The sequence below is a fragment of the Poecilia mexicana genome, unplaced genomic scaffold (genome assembly GCF_051168715.1).
Source record: "Poecilia mexicana isolate PSO_F unplaced genomic scaffold, ASM5116871v1 scaffold_2, whole genome shotgun sequence".
NCBI lineage: Eukaryota > Metazoa > Chordata > Actinopteri > Cyprinodontiformes > Poeciliidae > Poecilia > Poecilia mexicana.
The window spans coordinates 3,331,345-3,354,359 of NW_028263371.1; the positions used below are offsets into that span (position 1 = coordinate 3,331,345).

General features: G+C 38.4%; 1 protein-coding gene and 1 long non-coding RNA gene across 2 annotated transcripts; both read left to right on the top strand.

Annotated features, from left to right (window-relative positions):
- The first annotated feature begins 444 nt into the window (after window positions 1–444).
- micall2b (mical-like 2b) lies at window positions 445–16,715 on the top strand. Its single transcript, XM_015005432.2, has 16 exons — window positions 445–832; window positions 2,708–2,756; window positions 4,181–4,322; window positions 4,405–4,592; window positions 5,201–5,325; window positions 6,124–6,804; window positions 8,111–8,307; window positions 10,471–10,534; window positions 11,045–11,157; window positions 11,260–11,324; window positions 12,100–12,223; window positions 12,316–12,415; window positions 13,730–13,803; window positions 13,882–13,996; window positions 14,186–14,232; window positions 14,787–16,715. The coding sequence occupies exons 1-16, from the start codon at window positions 690–692 to the stop codon at window positions 14,861–14,863; spliced, it is 2,304 nt and encodes a 767-aa protein (XP_014860918.2). The 5' UTR covers window positions 445–689; the 3' UTR covers window positions 14,864–16,715.
- Window positions 16,716–19,832: 3,117 nt separating this feature from the next.
- LOC106928857 (uncharacterized) lies at window positions 19,833–22,352 on the top strand. The gene is made up of 3 exons (XR_001420543.2): window positions 19,833–20,576; window positions 21,837–22,049; window positions 22,293–22,352. It is a non-coding gene; the product is annotated as an uncharacterized LOC106928857 (long non-coding RNA).
- Window positions 22,353–23,015: the final 663 nt, after the last annotated feature.

Genomic DNA, 23,015 nt, shown 5'->3' on the forward strand with positions numbered 1-23,015 from the left:
AAGCAGCAGGGAGAAGGTGGAGGAGCTGAATTTTATTACAGATTATCTGTCTCATATTATTTTGTCACTAGATAGTGAAAGTATTAACAAACATGTAAAAAACATGTTTTTATTTTTTTTAAAAAATAAAAGTTACATACATCAGCTTTAAATTACATTTATATGGGATGGCCTGTACACCTCTGCCCCCTCCCAACCCTTCACCCCCTTGGTGGCGCCACTGTCGGCCCCATGCAACCTTGCTCCGCCCCTGCTGTATTCCATGTACCAGCACAAGGAGTTTTATTTGAAAAGAAAATCCGAATTATGCATTTAATCTTGAAATGATTTGTATGATTTCTGTGTTTTCAACTTCGGGACTGGCCCACGCAAAAAACACCTAAAGAAGCTCCGTGAAGCTCCACCCACACCACGTCAGACCCGACCTTCCACAGGTGTCACAACCTGGTTATTTCCACTGTATCAGCTGAGGGAGAACAGGGTGATTCCCAAACGACACGCTTGTCTGAGTCAGTCTCTTGTTAGATCCATCGTGTCGGTGGGGCCGCGGAAAGTTCCCTGAAGTTCGCCGGGAAGAGAGAGAGGGAGAGAGGCGGGGGAAGCGGAGGAGTGAGCGAGGAGGAGCTCCGGGACTTCCACCGCCGATCTGCGGGCTCCGTGCGGACTCTGTGCGGGCTCTGAGGTCTGGGATGTCGGCCGTGAAGGCTCTGCAGCAGTGGTGCCGGATCCAGTGTGAGGGCTACCGGGATGTGTCCATCACCAACATGACCACGTCCTTCAGGGACGGCTTGGCTTTCTGCGCCCTCATCCACAAACACAGACCCGACCTGATGTAAGTATAGCGGCTGTGAAAGCAGGAACCGCGGCGAGGTCTGCCGTGTGAGTCCGGAGCTTTAAAACGCAAGGGAGGATCTGTTTGCGCTTTGTTTTATTATATTTTTACTGCTCAGGCTCTATCAGCGGTTTTATTTTCATTCAGTTTTATGATGGATTCAATAAGAAGAGAGAACAAACCTCATTCGTGTGGGTCTGAGGAGGAGAAGTTTGGAGAAAAAGTTGAGCCGTGGACTCAGTGGAGCTCATGGTTCAACGGGACTAATCTGGTGAAAGAGCCGATTAAACTTTCACCATCAGTATAACTTTTTGAGAGTAATAGTTAGATATTACAAATGTTAAATGGTTAACAAAAATGCACATCAGTAGAATATAACTGAAAAGCTGATTTCAGTAATTCGATTCAAACACTGAAATATGCCAAACTTAAATTCTTTGCAGTGATATAAGTCTATTTTTATTCATTTTGATGGTTTGGATTATTTCTGTTTGTAATTGTCAGTCAATTTGAATACCGAATGAAACCAAAACTAAACCACTGATGGGTAGTTGATAAGAAGCAAAGGCCAGACTGCTGCATCTAAGCATATTATTGGAAAGTTTAGTGGAAGGAAGAAAGTATGGTGAAGTAAAACTCGGGATTCAGGGAGATCAAAATGGTGTAGACTGCAGTTGTGGCCACTACTTAAAGAGTCATTTGTTCAAAACGAGGACCAGTCAAGTATTGAGTTCATATCCTGTACAGTACATGGTAATACTTTTCAGTTATTGACAAATCTGTAGTAAAATAATGTTTTTTTGTTGGTCTTCCTTGTCATGAAAACGTAGATCTTTAGGTACACAAGAACTCTTGATGCTGTTCAGAATAGAAATGAAGATTTGAGGATAAACTTAGTGTTAAACTTTGTCAGCGAAATGATCAGATTATATGTTTGTTTTTTTAAAACCTGTGTGTAAGAATAAGTCATTTCTTCCCATTTTACTCAACTTTACAGTTCCATTGTCTGTTCTTATCAGAGCTTCAACTGTAAAAGTTGCTTTTTAGACAAAGTAAAAGCTTCTGTGAAATGTACAAGAAGGGGTTGAGAAATGCAGGATCATTTCTCAACAGCTCCAGAAAGCAGGGAGAAGATTTATTTATAAATCTGCCTTATTGGAAGCTAAATGTAACTTCTGTAGTGTCTCTCTCTCGCATTCCTTTCTCATGTTTATCTTAGGAGAAGAAGGGAAAAAAAGTCAGCTCTTGATTCTGAAGACATTTTTCAAAACAAGCAGCTTTCATTAGGGCAGAAATATGTAAATATTGTCCTCGGTATTGCCAGAATATCGCCAGGATACGAGTAAACTTGATATGAGCTCATTCTCGGATTAATTACTTAGCTATTACAAACCCTTTACTTATCACATATTGAACCTTGGCCGGCTTCCACCTTTGTTTTTCCTTCCTTGACGTGTTTCTTTAACGGCAGCGTCGTATCAAACGGAGATAAAAACTGCACCCAGTGTGTTCTCCATCCCAGCCTCCACCAGCCGCCAGACCACAGAATTGCAGCACTTTTTAATTTTAGTCGTGTTTCTGGAGCTCTAAGCGGTGGTTAAATGCGCTGCTGGAGTTGCTCAACAACGGGCCGTGTGATTCTTGTAGATTGAGCCATGTGTTAGTTTCAGTTTTGGATGCATGGGATCAGTGACAGAGCAGACATACATTTAGTCTGACTCACTCGCACTGTCATGTCATGGTGAAGAGAGGGAACTATGCATGACTAAAGAACTCATGTCACTGCTCCAAAACTAATAAAGGTAGCTGGGAAAGTTTGAGCTCATGTTTCTTTCTTCTTCTCCTTTTTTTTTTTTTTTAATTTCTCTGTTGCAGCAATTTTGATTCCCTGAAGAAGGAAGATGTCTACGACAACAACAAGCTGGTAAGATGTTATAAGGTTTTTTAGCACTGGCTAACAAGTTTGTATCATAAATATTCTGTCTTGTTTTTCATTACATTTGGGTGAGTCCCAGCAAGTGCTGTTGCAGCACAATAATGGTTTTGTTTTGGAAGTCCAAGCTGAGAACAATTGTGGGAAGAAATGATCTACTGCGTGTCATAAAGGATGGCCCAATGTTTCGTACACAAAGGGAGATAATAAAGGAAGCACTGTAGCTCTTAGACTGCTTCAACAGCTCTTATCCAGCTGCCTGTTTGATACTTTTCCTGTCATTTCACTCACTTAGGAACCTACTATAAAAAAACTACTGTCAGAAAATTCTTAGAAGAATTGTTTGGGTTTATAAATAGGGAGTCTGGCTCAGCATTGGAGGATGGATGTGTGGCACAGATTCTCTTGTCCAAAGATATCTTTACTCTTTGTTTTGGACCAGCAGAAAAAGTCTGTTGGTTTTTCTTTAGTCACTTAACTTTGTGTTTTGTTTTTCTTTGTGTACCTATTGAAACATTGTTGCCTGATTGAACTTCTCCAGTTGATTGAATTTTAGCTGACTCACTGCTAATCCTGGTGTATTGTCGCATCGCTGACAATTTTTCAAAGGGGCAGCATTACGGAAACTTGACTGTTTTGAGCTTTACGTTATCGTGATACGTTTTTCAGGCATATAGTCCAGTCCAAATCTGGATGATATCTGGACGACAAATGGATGATGAAACAAAGGTGTTGAGTCACTCTGCCCAAATTAAAATGTACAGTTTTGCCAATCTGATTCCAGCTGCATTTATTTGTTTAATTATGAATGAGGGAAAAAAACTGGATGTGAAGAAAGGTATCCATTATGAGACACGTCTGCTATACTCGGAGTGAAATGGCTTCATTGCAAGGTTTTTCCAGAAACTCTGTAACCAGTTTTGGTGAAAGACTGACTCCACTGAGCATTTTTAGAAAGAGGCAGGGCAAGTCAACGACAAAGTGAGTTTTGAAAGGCTCTGCTAATGATCTGGTTTCTGATTAAGTCGTGTATCTGGTGGTCACTGGCAGGCCTCAGCTTGTTTCGTTTCCATTGAACTGCTGAGTGAGAGTCAACGAGTTGCCAAACTGCTCCTCGCCGCCTTTCGTTCTACATGAGCTGTGAAAAAACAGGCTCTGAGATGTTTTCAATACCAGGCGTGCAAGAACAAATTTCTAAAGATGAGAAGGCATGATCACTTTTCTACTAATATTTAAACTTATAATATTCAATATTTTTTGCCCCACCGAGGCCTAAGAAAGCCAAAAACCCTTACACAAAGTCAGACAGCTTCCTCTTTATTACTTTATCAATTGTCTGGTTTTGTTTAGCTACAAAAAATGACATCGTTTTTTATGTTTTGTTGATTAAACATCTTTTTTTCCCCCATTTTTAGGCCTTTAAAGTTGCAGAAGAACAACTGGGCATTCCGGCTCTGCTGGACGCGGAAGACATGGTGGCTCTCAGGGTTCCTGACCGCCTCAGTATCTTGACGTATGTCTCTCAGTACTACAACTACTTCCATGGACGCTCCCCTAGTGAGTTCTAACCCTGCTTCATTACCTCAACCTACGTTTTTGTCTGGCTTTTCTCATGTAATTCGTTTACGTCTGCGTTCAGTTGGCGGCATGGCGGGTATAAAGCGTCCGGCAGAGGGCACCAACGACGAACCTTCAGGGAAGAAGAACCAGGCGGTGACTGCCAAGGTGTTTCCAGGATCTAAACCCAGCAGGGAGAACAGTCCTCCCCGCTCTGCCAACGTTACAAAACCGTCTCCGTCGCCTAAACAGATCAGAAATTCAACGCAGGTAAAGACACTTTCAGGCTGCATTTGGAACTCGCAGGCTGGATGATTTTTTTTTTCCCGCTTATTTTGAGAAGTATTCACTCACAAAATTGTAAGTGAAATCTATTGTAACAATGACATAAACGACTCCAGATGAAAGATTCTTCATGTTGTCACAATAACCAATTTTGACGGACGATAAATTGTCCCAGTCATTACCATGATGAATGTTAATATTGTTGACCATTTTCATGTAATACGTAATATCAATGCATTTTCAGAGATCAATGAACTTTAGATTCTGATGAACATTTAACACTGAAACTGGAAGACATTTTGAAATATCCTAAATAAACAAAACAACAGAAACAAGTAAAAAATAAGTTATGACGCCACTGTAAACAAATTTGACTTTGAAGAAAATGAAGACTTTTAACATCCAGTTTTTATTAGAAAGAGAGAAATGATGAATCATACAGATGGAAATGATTGAGCTTGTTTTATCATGCAATTTATTGCAACAAGCCTAATCGTCATCTAGAACAAAAATTAATTTCCCAAAAAAGTAGATGTCCTCATTGCTGTCTTTAAAGAAGTTCCTCATTAACTGGTGTCTTCTTTGTCTTTCAGGAGCATCATGTTGAGAAATCTCAAGCAGGAACTTTAAGCAACAAATGTGTGTCATGTAACAAACACGTTCACCTGGTGCAGAGACACCTAGTGGAGGGAAAGCTCTATCACAGGAACTGTGCGAGGTAAGGACACTTATGGGAGGATGGATTCCTGAAATTCATTTGAATCGCAATAAATAATATGACATAATAATATAAAGCATGATGAAATGGAAGAAATAATTTGGAAGTCTGTAAATGAGGCTGAATTGCTGTGCAATTTAAGTGTAGATTAGGAATATTCTTTAAAATGGTTAATTATCTGCAGTGCCAGATAAATTTGATTGGACTCAGAAGACACGTTGAAGTTGAAGTTCCTTGTTTCGGTTTGAAAACCACTGGGATTTTCTCATATTTGCTTTTAGCAAAGAATGATGCTACAAACTTATTTTAATTCAACCTTAATGTCTTCATTGAATTTAAGTTCAGTCTTTGACTAGGCCAGTTGAAAACATTCATTTGTTTCTTTTATTTTGTGCCATTCAGAGGTGGAGCTGTCTGGATCATTGTCCAGACTGCAAACCTCAAATATGTTTGAACTATTCTCTCTTGAAATGCTGTGTTAGTTTGACTTCAGAAGTAACTGGACTTAGTGATTGGGAACATTTTTATCCAGTCATTTAAAACTTCAACAGAGTCCATGCCTGCAGGAAGTAATTGCTTCTCAATAGCCGAAGGTCCAGGCGATCTGCACCTATCTGTATGAAGCAAAGTGTAGAGGGTTGTTTTTTTTTTACCACGCTAATTCGCACTTTTTGATGTTAAAATTTGATGCTCTGAAGCATTTATTTGTGACCACAAAAGTAAAAACAGAAGAATTCTGTACGACCAGTTCAAAAAAATATAATCTATTAAAACCACGTTTTCTTTCCTGCATTTCAGGTCCCTTTCGACGAACATGAGCTCCCCGTTTCGCGATCTTCCCACAAACGCCCACATTTCCAAATTTAGTTCCCAACCCGAACCCGTTAAACCCGCCACAGTGGCTCCGGCTAAAACACCGTCCAGACTTGGGCCGACGTGGGCAACAGAAAAGCCCGGCTCTCCTCCGAACGGCTCCAGCTCGTTTTCTGCTTCACCTGTCTCAGCTCCTGCTTCTGTTGTTAAGGAAACCCCGAAGGTACCTGTGTCCAAACCGCCTACCTTTACGACGGCTGTCAGCACCAACCCCACGGCCGAACCCCGGACCTCCGTCACCGCGGCCAAAACGTGGGAGTCAAAGATGAAGTTTTTACGATCGGATGACAGCACCAACCACGAGGAGAAAAAGACGACAGTTTTTAGTACAACTGTGAATAAAGGCCAGACCACGAACAGCAAGGGGCAGGACGTGTTGCCGGGTCAGACTGTAACCATGGTTGTCAATGTTAAAGATGTGGATAAAGGGGGCGCAGCTAAAACAACTGCTGTGGGTAGCAAGGCGAGTAAAAATGCTAAAGAGTACGACGATAAGACGAGAGCAACAGCAGCAGCTTTCATCTCCAAGAAACTTCCCGAGGAGAACAACAACAACAACAGCAGCAAGCCATCGTGGACAAACGTAGCACTCCGAAAAACTGACAAGTAAGCCTGATCAGAATGGAAGAATTATCCTTAATGCTACAGTATGTAACTTTGACTAAAACATGTCTTTTGCATATTTATTAAAACTAACTAAGTTTGCGTTAACAGTGAAATTGCGTAATTGAAATTAGGAAAATATATCCACTCTATGGAAACAAGACAATTTTGAAAAAAACTCACGATTTTCAATAAAAGGTTTTTGCACTACAATGAGGTGAGTTTTCAGCCGTATTGAAAAACATTTTTCTCATTACAAGTATTATGATCAACAGCCAGATGTTACTACTGGCGAAAATCACAAAGAAGAAGACAGGAAGTAGAAACTGGATGATGGTTTGTTTTTGCTCACACAGCATCACACAGTTTATAAAAAGTTGTGTTTCAGCCAACCTGTTGAAACCATAACTCTTCTGTAAAATGGCCGTCTACAATTTCCCAAAACTTTGCATACGTAGACACTCCCACGTTTAAAGGGCTTATTGCTTCAATGATTGAATAAGACGCCAACATCTCCTCTGATTGGCTGAATTATGAATATATCTCATGTAACCGTCTTCATCCGTCGCTGACATGATTTAGTGTGAATAAGCTTATTCATGTTTGATTTTAATTATATTTCTTATTTTAATGGAAACACCTCAATTGCAAAATTGTGTTCTTTTTGACATTAGCAGAAAATAGACAAAGGTTTGCATACATTTGTAATGGAAACAGCTCCTGTCAGTATAACATGAGACAATCTGTGAAAAAATTACCTTCTGCTCGATCTGCTATTGCCATCTGAAGAAATGCACAGCTCCCAGTCACAAACAGCCAAACAGAGCTTGGAGGAGGGTGTTGGTGCTGTCAATCAGATCATGTACATGCTGCTCAATGTTCTAACAGAACTTTAACTCACCGTTAAAGGAAAATTGTTTATCCACATCATCGTTGGCCATGCTAACTAGCTTTAACATTCATGGCAGGCTCCTTTGTGGTGAACCAGCTTTAACGAAACAAAGAGAGGAGGAAGTTGTAAGCGGCTTGTAGGCAAAGTTGATCGACAGCACTAAGACCCTCCTCCTGCTTCTTATTGGCTGTTTCTGACAGAGTGGTGTATTTCTTCAGATGGCAGAAGAGCTCTTTCTTTTTTTTTTTCACAGATTATCTGTCTTATACTTTACTGTCACAATTAATGACAGTTTTAACAAATATGCAAAAAAAAACTTTTTTTTTTTTTTGAAAAGTTGCATACTTTAACTCTTTGTCACATCTAACTTCTTGTGAAAAAGAATGACTTTGAGTGAGTTTAATTTGTTGTGTTCAGACCTCCGGAGGAGACGCCAAAGAAGACTGAAACGGGGGCCGTCCGGGGGAAGGTGAAGCTGAAAGCAGACCCGTCTCTCCTGGCGGATCTGCAGACTCCAGAGCCTGAAAAGTCTGCAGCCGGTCGGAGCGGAGGAGCAGACAAGACTCCAGACAGGGGAGGCCTGAAACCTCCCCAAACCTCCCACAACACATCAGGTTAAACACACTCTTTCAAGGAGTTATCTCATCTGACATGGCAGTCTAAGGCAGGGCATGGCAGGGCTTATTCAGGTGTGGAATGTATCTTATTCATTTAAAGTCACAATGTAAATAACTAAATCTTTGAGAGGGAAATTTTTTGTGACAGAAATAAAAAGGGAGTGAAGTGACACTTAGACTCAGCAATGTCTCTAGTTGAAGAGTTTTCTGCAGCATTACTTTCTACTACTGAGTATTAGGGCCAGAATAAGAAAATAAAAATAAATGAAATTATAAAATTAAGTAAAAGAAATTGTGAGAATAAAGTCCAAGTATTATAGTACTGTTGCTGAACTTGAAATAAGATTAAACAAATTTACCAGTATGTTTTCAGTATGATACAGGAGCTTGTTTGTAGTAAATAATTCGTATTATTGATGAAAAAGTCCTTGTTCCACTGGCAGATTATTTCACTTATGAGAAGACATTTTTCCAGTGTTATAAGTGAAATAATCTTTCAGTGGAACTAGTACTTTTTCATCAATATTAAGGAATTATTGACTTAATACAGGCTCTTATATCTTGCTGAAAAGTTACTTGTTAGTTAGTTTTGTCTTTTTTTTCAAAAGAAGACGGTTCAAAAGAAGTTAGTTTTAAAACCAACTTACACTTTTCAAAGTTTTGACCAAGAATACTTGATCTGATTTTGTGTTCCTGCAGTGTAGACACAGTAAAGGAAGCTGTTCATTTTATTTTTTTAACTAGCCAAAACTTAACTGGCTGAAGTGTTTCCAATTAGCTGCCTACGGGGCCATCTGCTGGTTAAATTTGGATAAGGCACCATATTTCACGCCCTACCTCTCAGCCGCTAACCAGTGTATATGCATGTCATTGAAACAAAAATCAATTAATTTAGAAGAGAATAAATATAATGCATAAGTAAATCCATTGCACTGACCTAAGGCAAGATGAGAATCCAAATAATAACCAATAAAAGTAATAAACTTGTCAGGGGAACGTTGGCTGGTCATGTGTGAAATCATCCACTTAGTATTTTTTCCCCTCTGGGCTACATGATTTTAAGCCCATGAAGTGGCTGCATCATTAACCTGGCTGTGAGTAAAACGAAGTTTCACACGCTTCATTGGTCCATTAAAAAATAAAAAAATAAATTTGTTGAGTTCTGGATTATTCCAGAAGCTTTACCGTCCTTTATCAGGATCTCAGAGTAGTTTTAAATGCCTGTTCGTGACGGTTGTTCTGTCAGAACAGACGGCTGCGTCAACGTTTCAAATGTCTAGAGTTTCATTTTGAAGAACTTTTATCCCTCTGGTAACTAAATCAGCCTTACACCGCCACACAATGTGTGATAGTTACAACACTGTTCTTGGTTCTGGAATTATTTGGACTCCAATTTTACTTCTTTTGATTGGTGGCACCAAGTTTAATTGTTTCCTGACTGTAACCCAGAATGCATTTGGTTTTCCCATTTCTTTAAGATTGTCATAGTGGCAAAATATTTGTTTTTAATTCAAAAAATGTATTATTGACAGAATAAGTGATTCTTTATTTATTTCAGTTTTTTTGTTATACATTTTGCATAAATTCCAAATATTCTGTGTATGTGTAGGGCCTAAGGATTTTTTAATACTATGAACTTGAAACTTTCATATACTGGAAAATCACATTTACACTGCAAAAACACACAATATTAAGTATTTTTGGTGTAGTTTCTAGTAAAAATACCTTAGGTTCACCTAACCATAACCCTTAGACATAACTGAATAATAAGTAACTTTTTGGTGGAATATAAGAGCTTGTTTTAAGTCAATGATTCCTTAATAATCTGGCAATGGACAAGTACCAGTTCCAGTGGCAGATTGTTTATGTATAAGATGGGGAAAAAATTTTATTATATGGGAAATAATGTGCCAGTGGAACTGGTACTGGTATTTAGGAATTAGTGACTTAAAATAAGCTCCTATATTTTGCTTGTAAGTCAATTTTATCTTATTTCAAGTGTTCAAAGATATTTGCACCAGTAACTAGACCAGAATTACTTGGTAAAATTTTGTGGTTTTTTTGCAGTTTAGTGAAGGAAGATGACCAGAGGAGATAAAATAAAAAACGGATTTGATGTTTCCTGTTTGTTTATTTTTATACTTTTTTTTTTTTTTGCAGCGTCAGAAAATGAGTCTCCTGGAGCCTGGAGGTCAAAGCTGAAGCCCATCTCCAAAGAATCAAAGTAAGCCATTCTATTAACTAACATAATTTTTTTTTTTTTTTTTAATCGGCTTGTTTTTATCTTTTTGTTAACATCTGTCCACTAGTGACTCCCTTCCTTTCTGTTCGAACAGCAGGGAGTGTTTGTACATAGGTGTCCTCTCAGCATACTGACATGGAGCCTTAATTCTTGGAGATCTTTCTTCCCTCCTCATGTCTTGTCCGTCCCTCCTGTCCCTCCATCCGTCCTCCTACAGGACGCCTGAACCCGCTGCTCAGCCAAATGGCCCAGCCGTCATTTGTTGTCGCTGCTCTCCGTCTCTCCCCTTCCGCCCCAAATGGCGTCAGGACGGAGCGGAGTTCTCCGCGGTGCAGCATATGCTCCTTCCAGAGAATTCTCTCTCCTTTTCCTTCGCCTTTTATAAATCAAAACTCAGAAATGCTGTGGCAGAACCGGGGTGGATTGAAGTAGATGAAATGAGGTTGATTAAATTCTCGGTTTCTTTGCCTAATTTTAATCTTGTCTGTTCAGACCAGCAGGTCTTCCTCAGTCTTCGCCTAAACCTTACAGCAATGGAGCGACAAGGACTTCAGAGCCCTCTGCTGGGCCTCCGGCGGTCAGCACCATCATTTCTGTGTCAAAGGGTAACGGCAACATCAGCTGCACTGGGATTTCAGTTTTCAGTTGTTAAAGAAGTTGAGAATAATCAATGTTGCATTCACATTTTGAATTTGATCTCTAATCAGAATCTCAGAATGGGCCGAAAGAACAAATTCCCAGCGCCGCCACGTCCGAGTCAAAGAATGCTAAGGTATGAGGCTTAAGAATTAGGCCTGTCACAGTAAATTAGTTCATCGCATGACAAATTAAAACAAACTCAATCATATCCATTTGCATGATTTATTGTTTTTCTCCTTTCTCTCTTTCTATCAAAAACTGGATGATCAAAGTCTTCAGTTTGGTTCTTTGGTCTCAGTTTTGTTTAGACATCACTGTCCATTTTATTTAATGTTTCCGTTTATTTATTTCGGATATTTTAAATATTTTCCAGTTCAAGTGATAAATGTTCCAAGGTTCCCCCAGATAACTTGCTAAGCCCGGTGGTAGGATGTTAGGGCTGTCATTCATACAGTGACCCGTCGTGTTTTTGAGTTAAAAAAATGTTTAAAATTTACAGGAAATTTTAAAATATCACTTGATAATTATGTGTTATTGAAAGATTGGAAGATTAATACCTAAACAACAACTATAAAGTCTTAAAAAATGCAAATATTTTAAAAAGACTTAAATGAATAACCAATGTATAGCCTAGTGGGGGCACAAGAAAAGCCTGGTGGCCCTCCAGGCTTTTAATACACTGGGGGACACGCCTTTCAAGATAAAACTGACTAAAGGTTAAACAAAAACAGATGTAAAAAGAGAAGTGTTTTTTTTTTATTTGGAAAGATGAGTAAAGTCTGAGTGCAATCTTATGCCATTAAAAAACCCAGAAGGCACATCTAAAAAAATAAACGAGTTAAATCTGTGAATTTTTTTTTTTTTAAAACTTTGCACAAAACTTTGCTCACGTATGTGAACATCTGCAGACGAAGCCCGGCTACATCCCCAAAGAGGACATCATCCGGGAGCTGAAGGAGATCGAAGAAAACCTAAACGAACTGGAGAGGAGAGGAGTGGAGCTGGAGTTGAGGCTGCGCAAGACTGAGGAAGGTGAGCCAGCGACTCCCAGAATGCACGTCTGGAGGGAAATGTAAAGGGAAGGGAACGCGCCTCTGATCGGCCGTGTGTCTGTTGTACGACAGAGGGCGGCGGCGACGACGAAGACGAGCTCATGGTCGAATGGTTCACCTTGATCAGAAACAAGCAGGTGGCCATGCGTCGTGAGTCGGAGCTCGTGTATATGTGAGTACACACACACGCACACACACACGCACACACACGCACACACGCACACACACACACACACACACGGGTGAAGAAAAAAGGGTTTTCAGTAATTAGCGGAACAGACTTGTGGCCAGAAGGTCGACAGTTTGAGGTCCCAGTGTCCTCCCTCCTCTGTCCCACAGCGAGGAACAAGGCAGCTGAAGCCCCCCACTGGCCACGCTGAACAAACAGTAGCTGGAATCAGAATGTCGTTCAGAAAAACAAATTTACGACCTTGGACGTACTGGGTGTCATCGAAAACTCTATAAACTAAAAAGTACTTTGTTGTAATCTCTTAAGAAAAAAAAAAAAACATCAAAAAATTGTTGGTAGCAGATCCAAAATCCACATTTAGCACAGTCTGTTGTATCGTAGCTTTGAAAGGATCATAGTAGAGGAATATATTTTTACCAGGGTGTCGACGCATCCTTAAAGGTGCAGTACGTAACTTACAGAAACATGTTTCTTCCATATTAAAACTGTCGCCATGTCATCACAGTATAAGAGATGATCTGTGGAAAAAAAAAAATCAACTCCTCCACCACCTCAGTCTGCAAAACTGTGCCACAAACCTGGTCAAAACAACCAATCAGAGCCAAGGGGAGGGTCTTAGCACTGTCAACCAACATCATGTATGTGCGGCACAATATACAAATGACGGAGAAACAACTTACTGTTCCAGGAAAACTGTTTATCCACCGACATCGGTGGTCGTGCTAACTAGCCTTAGCATTTGTAGCAGTCTGTGTAGATAGTGCAGCAGAGAGCGAGAGGGAGGGAGCAGGCGCAGACCCCAGAAATTTAACCTGTTGCAACGTTTGATAGCAGGAACATTTTTCAACCTGCCTATAGGGGCAATTTGGAGGTGTGTGTGATTCTCCCCAGATCTTTAGGAGCATGGTGGAATTTTTTTTTCTTTGATAAAGAGTGTTGATTATATGCTACATTAAGCATTTTTATGCTTTGTTAGATAGTTTTTGTTGTGGACAGATGATAAACCATCCACATTTTGGCTAATTTGACATCATGATGCATTTTCACTGTCGTGCAGGGAGGCTAACTGTTTGAATCCAAGATAACCCAGTAAATGTTGCCATACCGACTTAATATAAAAATGAAGTAGGTAAGGCAGAACTTATCTACAACAACAAACTAACTAAATAAAGGTTGTTTAAATTACAGCAGTTCATAATAGCTTCTGATTCAAGGCAGATCAAGCTAGAAATTCTTTGCAATTTGTTTTAAATGAGCTTGTGTTTGTTTGTTTGTTTCCTTTTCTCGTGTCTGCAGAGGACGAACTCAGGATCTGGAAGAAGAGCAGCCCAGTGTGGAGCAGGAGCTCAGGAGGCTGATGGAAAAACCAGGTGAGTTCTGCAGAGGAGCAATCTCAGTGAAAAAACCCCGAGTTCTGCGGCGTGACTGAAATACTGTCGCGTTTCCAGAACATTTAAAAACGTTCCGGGACAGACAGAGGGAAAAGCAGCTCATGGACAAACTCTTGGAGATCGTCAACGATAGAAACGCCATCGTAGAAGGTCTGGATGAGGACAGGCTCAGGTATGTCCTCCTTTTTTCTTTTTCTTTTTTAAAGCTACGGTGTTGATCTGATGTAAACCACAGAGCTCTGAATACGATCCTCATGCAGAATGCTCATATTTCTCCTAACACTACACAAATGGAGTGTTTCCACACACACTCATTCTAAACTTGTTTGCTCTTTGTGCTTGTTTTTTTTTTTTTCTACAGGGAGGAAGAGGAGGATGAGGAGCTAAACAAGATGATGATGAATTTCAGTGAGTGTCTCCACCACCCCCTCTCTCCATTATGCTCATTATTAATCAAAACCTCGTCGTCGCTGTGATTTTAGTCAGCATCCGAGTGAACAGATTTCAGGTTTGGCTGAAGTGGATAGAACTTGGGGAAAAGTTTGTCTTTGTGAACTTACGGTGCATTTTTAACGAGTGTTGCCGGCTGATGTTTTCAGCTAATTTGATTTAATGTCTGTTAATGGAAAATGGAATCAAACGTTAGAAAAAAAAAGAAAAAAAAAAAGCTTTTCCCGCATCTTTGTTAGACAAAATGGTTAACACTGCCGGTTAATTTGACCCTTTTGAAAACTCTGTTGGTCATTTGCAATTCATGATCGGGAACCCGGAGCGGAATGTTGTGGAGATTTATTGAAACTCGGTGAAAGGTTGGCGACTAAACGTGGAACGTGGGCTAAAGATGAGCCATTTCACTTTAATGTATTCATGAAGTTCATGACAAACTTTCAGTAGTTATTTTTTTTTTTTCTTTACTCTGTTTAAAGGCCTATTTTGATTTTGTTTTTCTCTTTTCCTCCCAGACATAAAGAAGGACAAAACCAAGAGAAAGTCTCAGAAATTCAGACTGTTCAGCTGGGGAAGCAAGAAGGACGCATGATGCTCCTGGAAACCGACACCACCTTGTTTTCACAAGCTGCTTCTTGTGATCACTATCAATTCCTGGGATGACATCGATACTGTGTGTGTGTGTGTGTGTGTGTGTGTGTGTGTGTGTGTGTGTGTGTGTGTGTGTGTGTGTGTGTGTGTGTGTGTGTGTGTGTGTGTGTGTGTGTGTGTGTGTGTAAAAGAGAGAATGATCCACCATTGTCTGTGATGAGATTTACTTCAGTACTCCAGTTGTTTAGTTTTAATCTTGTTCTTGTCTTCTCCTGTTCACTTTATGCCTCAACATTCTCAGTATTTTACTCGTATTTCCTTACTTGCATAACGTATTCAATACTGTATGTATTCTGTAATGCATAATGGGTAAAAAAACAAAAAAACAAACAAAAAAAAAACAGCAAGATTTAATTCTGAGTTATTTTGCTCAGACTCTACAAAAAGATTGTCAGAAGAAATTATGACCAGGAATTTCTGTGCTTTATCTTTAGGAACGCCACAGTTACTGGCACCATGGTGAAAATGTTTACAAACAACTTATGCTAGCATGTTCACATCAAGATGCACCTTGTTGCAGTTCCCTTTGCACCAGTGCTGGAGATTGGGCATGAATTTTGAGATTTCTCATTCACCTAATGTGCAAGTTTTGGTCAGCTGCTGTTTTCTTTTGGCCGTTTCCTGCCTTTCCTAAATCATGGGTTCACTTATCTTTCCCATTTTTCAGAGTGGCAAATAGAAATTAGGGGTCATATTTACAGTCCACTTAACTTTTGCTGGACAGTCTGATCAGTTTAACCAATGGTACAAATGAAAAGAGTGCTTCAGTTAAATTAGTTTTTTTAAACAGGTAAAAGTGCTAAATATTGTGGCAAATCCTAATGTTTGATTTGGCACAGATTGAATAAATGGTCTCAAATTAGTTGTTTTAGTTTTAAGGTAGATTCTGTGTATCTTTTGGTTTCAGGATAAAGACAACTTTTTTTTTCTTCCACTGGTTCAGTTGAATCCTAATCAAGTTCAGAATTTTTTTTATCATAAGTTTATTCCTGCACAGGGGTCATCAGCAGATAACTAATCTTCCATGATATTTGCCATAATTACACAGATTTGTTTCATCTTAAAACTATTCCAATCCCCAAAACAACCTATGGTGTTTCATGGCTTTTCTGAGGATTTAGTCTTTTGTCACGTTTCAGTTTGGTTGTTGTTGCTGATGTACAAGTGTAAAGTAGATGACAGGATGTGCAGCACTGTCTGCTGAATGGGAATGTTTAGTTTTGCTGGATAGTGCTTGAATGAAGTTTGATTTGTGGCAGAAGACTGCTTGTGGTTTAGTTCAGCTAGCTGTTAGCTCTGAAACGGCTAGCAGATGTTGGCTAACATCTAACAGCCTGTTAGATCTGCTTTTAGCAGATGTTAGCCTTCAAGGGGAAGGCACTAAGAGAGCTAGCTCCTGCGTTTTAAGTTATTGACTTTTCGTAGCTTCTACTTTGTTGAAATTATAACAGTATGTAAAGGCTGGTCATGTGGAAAATCATCTGGCTTGTTGTTAAATTCCTCCATAAATGAAATATTTATAACCTTTTAGGAATGATAGCCATTCAAATAACAGTATAATCTGAAAATTTTCTTGCCATGTAAAAAGAAAACAAATAATAATTCAGTCTGTCTGCTACGTTATTGCTGCTGCACTAAGAAAATAACTGGTTTGTCTCATGTGACCTTTATGTGTAATTACATGTATTTCATTAATGAGTCAGAAGAGCACCAGATGCGGTTCACATTGGACCTCAATATGTGTATGTTTGTAATATTTTTATTCTGCATTAAATGTATATGGCCATAAATAACATTGTTGTTTGGTTTTTTTAAACCAACAAACATTGGTTTATTTCTTTAGGTCAACCAAACTAAATTAAAATTGACTTGGACATTTTTAGAATGATGTTCATTTCATTTGTATAGTGTATAATATTATAAGTATATTTAATATTGAGTTGAATAACAGACTGTGAAGTATAAATATAAACAACTAGGATAAGTTTCAACAAATGTTTTTGTTTTTTGTTTTAAATACATGAATATATATAATATCAGACACTATATTTATGCCAGTTTCACCTGTCATGTAACTTACAAGTAAAAAGATAACTTGAACACAATTCGTAATCTATTATGTTAATTTGGTTTTGATTTTATTTTCCCAAATTTTGAAAGAGGAAGATGAATGTCTGTGCTACACATGCATCGTCTCCAACCACTAGGAGGCAGCATGCGACTTTATGAAACCAACACAGTTAGCGCGCTGACACTTTGGTTAATTTAAAGAACAGACTGGTGGTCAATCTCATAATCTGAGTGACAAAATGTTTTTGGGATTTGTAGTGAATTCAATTTGGATTTTGTTTTTATTCCCTAGACACATGTTCTAGCGTTCAAATATTCCCATATATTTCAAAATATAACAATTGAAACATAAAAGGAAAACAATGATAAAATAATATTGTATTATTGGAAAAATCTTAAAATCCTCCATTAAATCTCACTCAAACAATAATCAGAATGTTATTATTGGTGTACTCTTAAAAAAAAGTTGCCTTTTATTAAAACAGATCCAATCATCTTATCTCACGCACTCAAATATATAATGAACAACATGAAACCACACACTGCAGAAACAAAACCTTACCAGGTATTTCTGGCCTTGTTTCTACTGCAAATATCTTAGTACACTTGAAGCAATACACAGCTAACTTACAAATAACCTTTCAACAAGATATAGGAACTTGGTGTAAGTCAATAATTACTTAATATTATTTCACTTATGGAAAAAATGCCTTATTATAAATGAATTCATCTGCCAATTAAACTAGTAATTTTTCATCAATATTAAGAAATTACTGACTTAAAACAAGCTCCTATGTCATGCTGAAAAGTTACTTGTAAGTTATGTTTGTCTTATTTCAAGTGTACTAAGAAAATGTACTAGAAACCAGACCAAAAATACTTGGTAAGTTATTGCTTTGTTTAGTTTAGTTTATCTTTTTTTTTTTTTTTTGCAGTGCAGACAGTATGCCAGTTGGATGCTACTGTGTTTTAGGGTTGTAGCTGTAAGTTCTGGATCCTTTTTGTCTCTTCACAAAAACTTTGCATCAAGCTCGTCCTCGTCAATTCAAAAAGCCACAGGTGAAGTTTTGCAGGTGTTAAACAAACTCTGCATTGCAAAGCTGACGGCAACCAGACGCAGCAATGAATCATTTTCTGCTAAAGTTTAGTTATTCTCCAACAGGAGTGGGGTACGGGGTGGGGGGAGAATGCAACAAAATCGGGAAAAAAAGAGCAAGGAAATGGGCTTTTAGGTTCTCCTTGACTTGTTTCATTTTTTTTGTGTGTGAAAACACAAAACAGTGTAATCTTCCTCTAAAGGCAACATCTGTTCCTGTTGTTATGTGTGAAAATGTTTGTTGATTCCTCCCTCAAAGCGTGATAAAATGTTCCATCACTGCGCAGCTGTGTGTCTGAATCAATCATGTCTCAGTTTAACTTGGGAACATGTTTATCTTTGAGGGGAGAAAATGTGCCTTGAAGTCGACTCAGTGAGGTACAGTCGTAATGTCGGGAGACTCCCGTTTAAACTCAGAGCAGCGTGCTTTTAAAGTGCAGCGCTGGGAAATTGGAGAGTAATCGGCTCTCTGCACGTGCAGAGGAGCCCTGGTTCAACTGGAAAAAGAGTCTGCTGGTGTGTAAAAAGAGGCTTCACCAAGCTAGAGCTGTATATTTTAAATAACTAATAGAGGAGAAGGAGAAAAATTAGTTTTTCTTGTTTTTTTTTTTAGTACAATTGCCAAACTTACACAAAGCAGAGGCTCTGTAGAGCCATCAGTTTCTAAAGCTCTCAGCAGTAATGACCTTATAAAGTTGAAGGTGATAAAAAATAAAAAATTGTTGGCAATTTTCCTGAATGTGATTCCTTCATCCGGCACAGAAGGTGGATCCTGATCTGTGTTTGGATCATTTTGGTTAAGTCAAACTTTCTGAGTTATCGAAAACATTAGCTTCATCTAAATCTTTATCTTGCATGTTAGACCCTGACCCAACCTATGGACTGAAGGAAGTGTTCCCTTTGATTATTTCCCAAATGTTAGACATCCTCCTAAAATAATGGCCTAAGTCTTTTTTTTTTTTTTTTTGCCAAAAGATGATTTAGGAAAAAAAAAACAAAAAAAAACTTTAAGCAAAAACGAATGTAAACTGTTTCTCACCATGAGATTTCTAAGGTAGATGTAAATAAATCTTTACTTAAACTGTCTCTTGATGAACTTTTTTTTTCATTTATTTATTTCGAACATGATGTATAAAATCACACACATGAATGAGGAATACAAAATACATATTTTTGTACCACAATAATCTTAACATGGTTGAAAAGGAGCAGGAAGAAACAAAAAACGTACAAACTCCTACCCCATAAACTCATTAAATTTTTCCAGATGGACCGTCATTATTAAGTAATAATAATAATAAATAAAACAAAAAACAGGTTAATTAATTTTCCATTTTATCTGGGTTTTCACATGTCTAAATATATACATCCATACCCACACACTCATATGCGTTAGCCTCAATTTACATGTACTCATTAGTGCTATCTCTCACCTACATTTCTATATTTTGTGAAAATGACCTCTTTATATTTCCTTTTTAATTGCATGAAGCTGTTGATTCTCACAGCTTCATGTTCTTTTCCTCACTTTTAATGTTGAAACTGAGGCTGTGTTCAGAACTGGCCTGTTCAAATGATGGTTTCCACACTGATTGGATTGTGCTTTTTAACTTTATCTTAAGTCTTTGCTTCAGTCAAACCTCAAATGATTTTTACTGAGTTTTTCTCATTATATTAAATCTGATGAAGCACATTAATAATGATATAAATCATAGCTATAAACTTTATTTGGTTATCAATGTTGGCAATGTGTTCGTTTACAATTATTATTTTCAATTACTTTTTAATTACTTTTCAAAAAACGTTTAGAGTCAAGCTTCATACTTGTATTGCAGCCGATTTTTATCAAATATATATTTGTAAATATACTTTTTAAACTTTTTTTCCCCTTTGCATACATATTGTGGTGTGGCGAGCGGATCACTGTGTCTACAATGTGACTTCTGGGTAAAAAGGGCTAGTTTTATTTATTTATTTATTTATTTATTTATTTATTTATTTATTTATTTATTTATTCATTGATTCATTGATTCATTCATATTTTTTCTTTGGATCGGGCTGATGTAGAGTCATGGCACTCGCTACATGTTGTAATGACTATGACCACTAGGCGGCACGGCTGTTGCTTGAACGCTGTTATTGTGCTGAGTTAAAAGCTAAACGCTGCAGTCCACACTCCTTTCCGGTTGGTGGCGGTAATGCTTCCTTCAGCTGTTTGCTGACCGCCAAGACGTCAGAGCTCTTCTCAAGAGGACCCAACTTTGGGTCCTCTTGAGGAGGATGAAAAGTAGAAAGAGCAACAGTGAAACGTTTCTTGCCAACCACCCATAAATTTCAAGAAGAAGAAGAAGAAAAAGTAGCAACAGTGAAACGAAGAAGAAAAACAGGAAAGGTCTGGAAACATACGCAGCTAGACGTGCGAAACTTAGCAACTTTTTCACAAGAACGAGCTCGCGGTTGGAAACGTCAAATGAAGACGATGAGACGGGTGAGACAAACCAGTTAACTCAAGTCAATGAATTGTGTGGCATTGTGGTTATAACATAACATTACATAATTTAAATAGAACAAAGTTACAGGTTTCTGTGATAAATGACTCTCCATGACGGTCTGTAAAAATTCCAGTCTTTATAATTTTAAATAACATTTTCAAAATACTGTAGGAGATACTTATCAATCCTTCACCACCTAACAGGAAGCAGATACGACTTCCATTGGGAATAACTGTGTTTGATTAGCCAGCAAGCGACTTGACATAAACCTGATAGAGAATCTATGGAGTGCTGTCAAAAGTAAGATGACTGAGACAACAATGAAAACAAGCTGATTGATTAACCCTGGTTGCTTTATTAAAGCAGCCTGGACTAATTAATTCTATGCCATGCGGTGCAAAATTCATGCAAAAGCAGACATGACACATTATTGCGTGCATGAACACATGAACACAATTTTCAGTTGATTGACATGTTTGAATCAAAAATCCAATAGTATTCTGATATTCAGAGAAAACCGAATGTAGATTTTTCCTCAGTTTTAAGCCAACAACTTATCCAGGAAGTAAAAACAAACGAGGATATAATTTTTTTAATTCTATTCTATTTTTATTCAGATTCTCCTGTTTGTGCATATGTTTGGTATCTCATTGGCTTAGTTTTGGCTGATAACAGCCTAAAACGGAAACACGTTCTCCTGCTTAACGGAAAAGTTAAAATTCACTCTCTCTAGATCATACTACTTTCTCAAAGAACTACATTGGAATAATAAACAAAAGCAGCAACAATGGAACCACAGAATAATAAACCTACTTTTATGGAAGGAAAATGTACATTGCAATGGAGTTAATCTAAACTTCTCTGTTTTGTCTCTTTCATCTGATCAAATTAGTTCATGTGCATTAGCATGAGGTTATACCGATGATTTTTATGAACTTCAGGATGTTGTTGCAAACCAGTAAGAGGTCATGACAATGAGCAAAGAGCAGCACATAAACTATTATCTAACATGCTGTAGACTGCTTAACTGAAAGAAAAAATCAAACATTCTGACATTTAATGTCAGCAGAATATGTTCCACCTTAGTGCAAAAGTGCACATATTGTGTTAAAGCAAATGCATATTTTTTCTTAAAAGTGTTTAGAATCCATGACAGAGTGATATTTTTGTGTTTCTTTGAAAAATAACACGATGGAGCAAAACGTAAATATATTTTGTAGCATGAGCATGTGTGTGTGTGTGTGTGTGTGTGATAGAGCTGGAAAAGCAATCACCGCCCGGGGACCCCCTGAAGAACCTCTGGATGTCGCCCGTGGAAACCCTTTGCCTGTGGTCTCCACCAGCAAAAACACTCAGGAACGGCAGAGGCGCACACGGACCTCGGCGGTGACATGAGGGAAACTCATCGTAGAACTTCTGCTTCAGCTGTTCCTCTTCTTCTTTATGTTTCTCCAAATGACTGTGACAAGGTAGCAGCATAATGATCAATGGGCTTGTGTGTGTGTGAGGTTAGCATCTTCATAAATTCACACTGACGTTTCTGTGAATAAGTAACTGCAGAATACAGCGGTAATGGGCTTAGTAAATCTTAAACATTAAAGATTTGAGAGACTTCTTGAAAGCTCAAATGTTGGTCGTCACCTTAATAACTTACCTAAAAGCACATAAACAAATGCCGTCTGAAAACTGTTTTTCTGTTGCCTGGCTCCCAGGACCAGCCTGAGACTGAATAGGGCCCCAGGCAGAATCTGATGTGGGAGCTGACTTGCAGGTAAGACCATCATCCATCAGTCACCACAACACTTCTTTACATATTGTGCCTTTAAAGGGGCAGTATTATGCCATATTGACTCTTTTAAACTTTAGATTATGTTATGTTATTCCCTCATCAAAAACATTCCTGGAGTGTTGCTTTGATTATTTCATACATGTTTGAAAAATCCTTTAATCTCCATGACAACCATTCAACTGTGCAAAAAGCCTGAGTTGTCCTAGCTCCACCTTCGAGACGCAGCTCCTACTTGGAGAAGCAGTTTCCAACCTTCTGCCTCGCAGAGGCCCCTCCCCCGCAACTCCCCTACTCAACTCCTTCAGACTAGCCAGCATCAATTAGCAAACTCATCTTAATTAATTTATTTATTTTTGATGCCAATGTACACACACAAATGGAACGATGGGACCTGATGCACAAATAAATAACATTTTTACATTTTCATAATTTGCTCAGTGATGGTGTAAAAGAAGGTAAGCAAAGTACTTGTGCAGATGTGTGCTGCTGGCTCAACAATCATTAATCAAGTAGGGCTAAGATCACCGCAGAAAATGAAGGAAACACTCATGATGTTAAAGCTCTTTTAAATGAACGAAGGGGAGAAACAAGGGATGAAAGGAGGTGAATTAGAGCATAAATCCGTATTGAATTACACTGATATCAT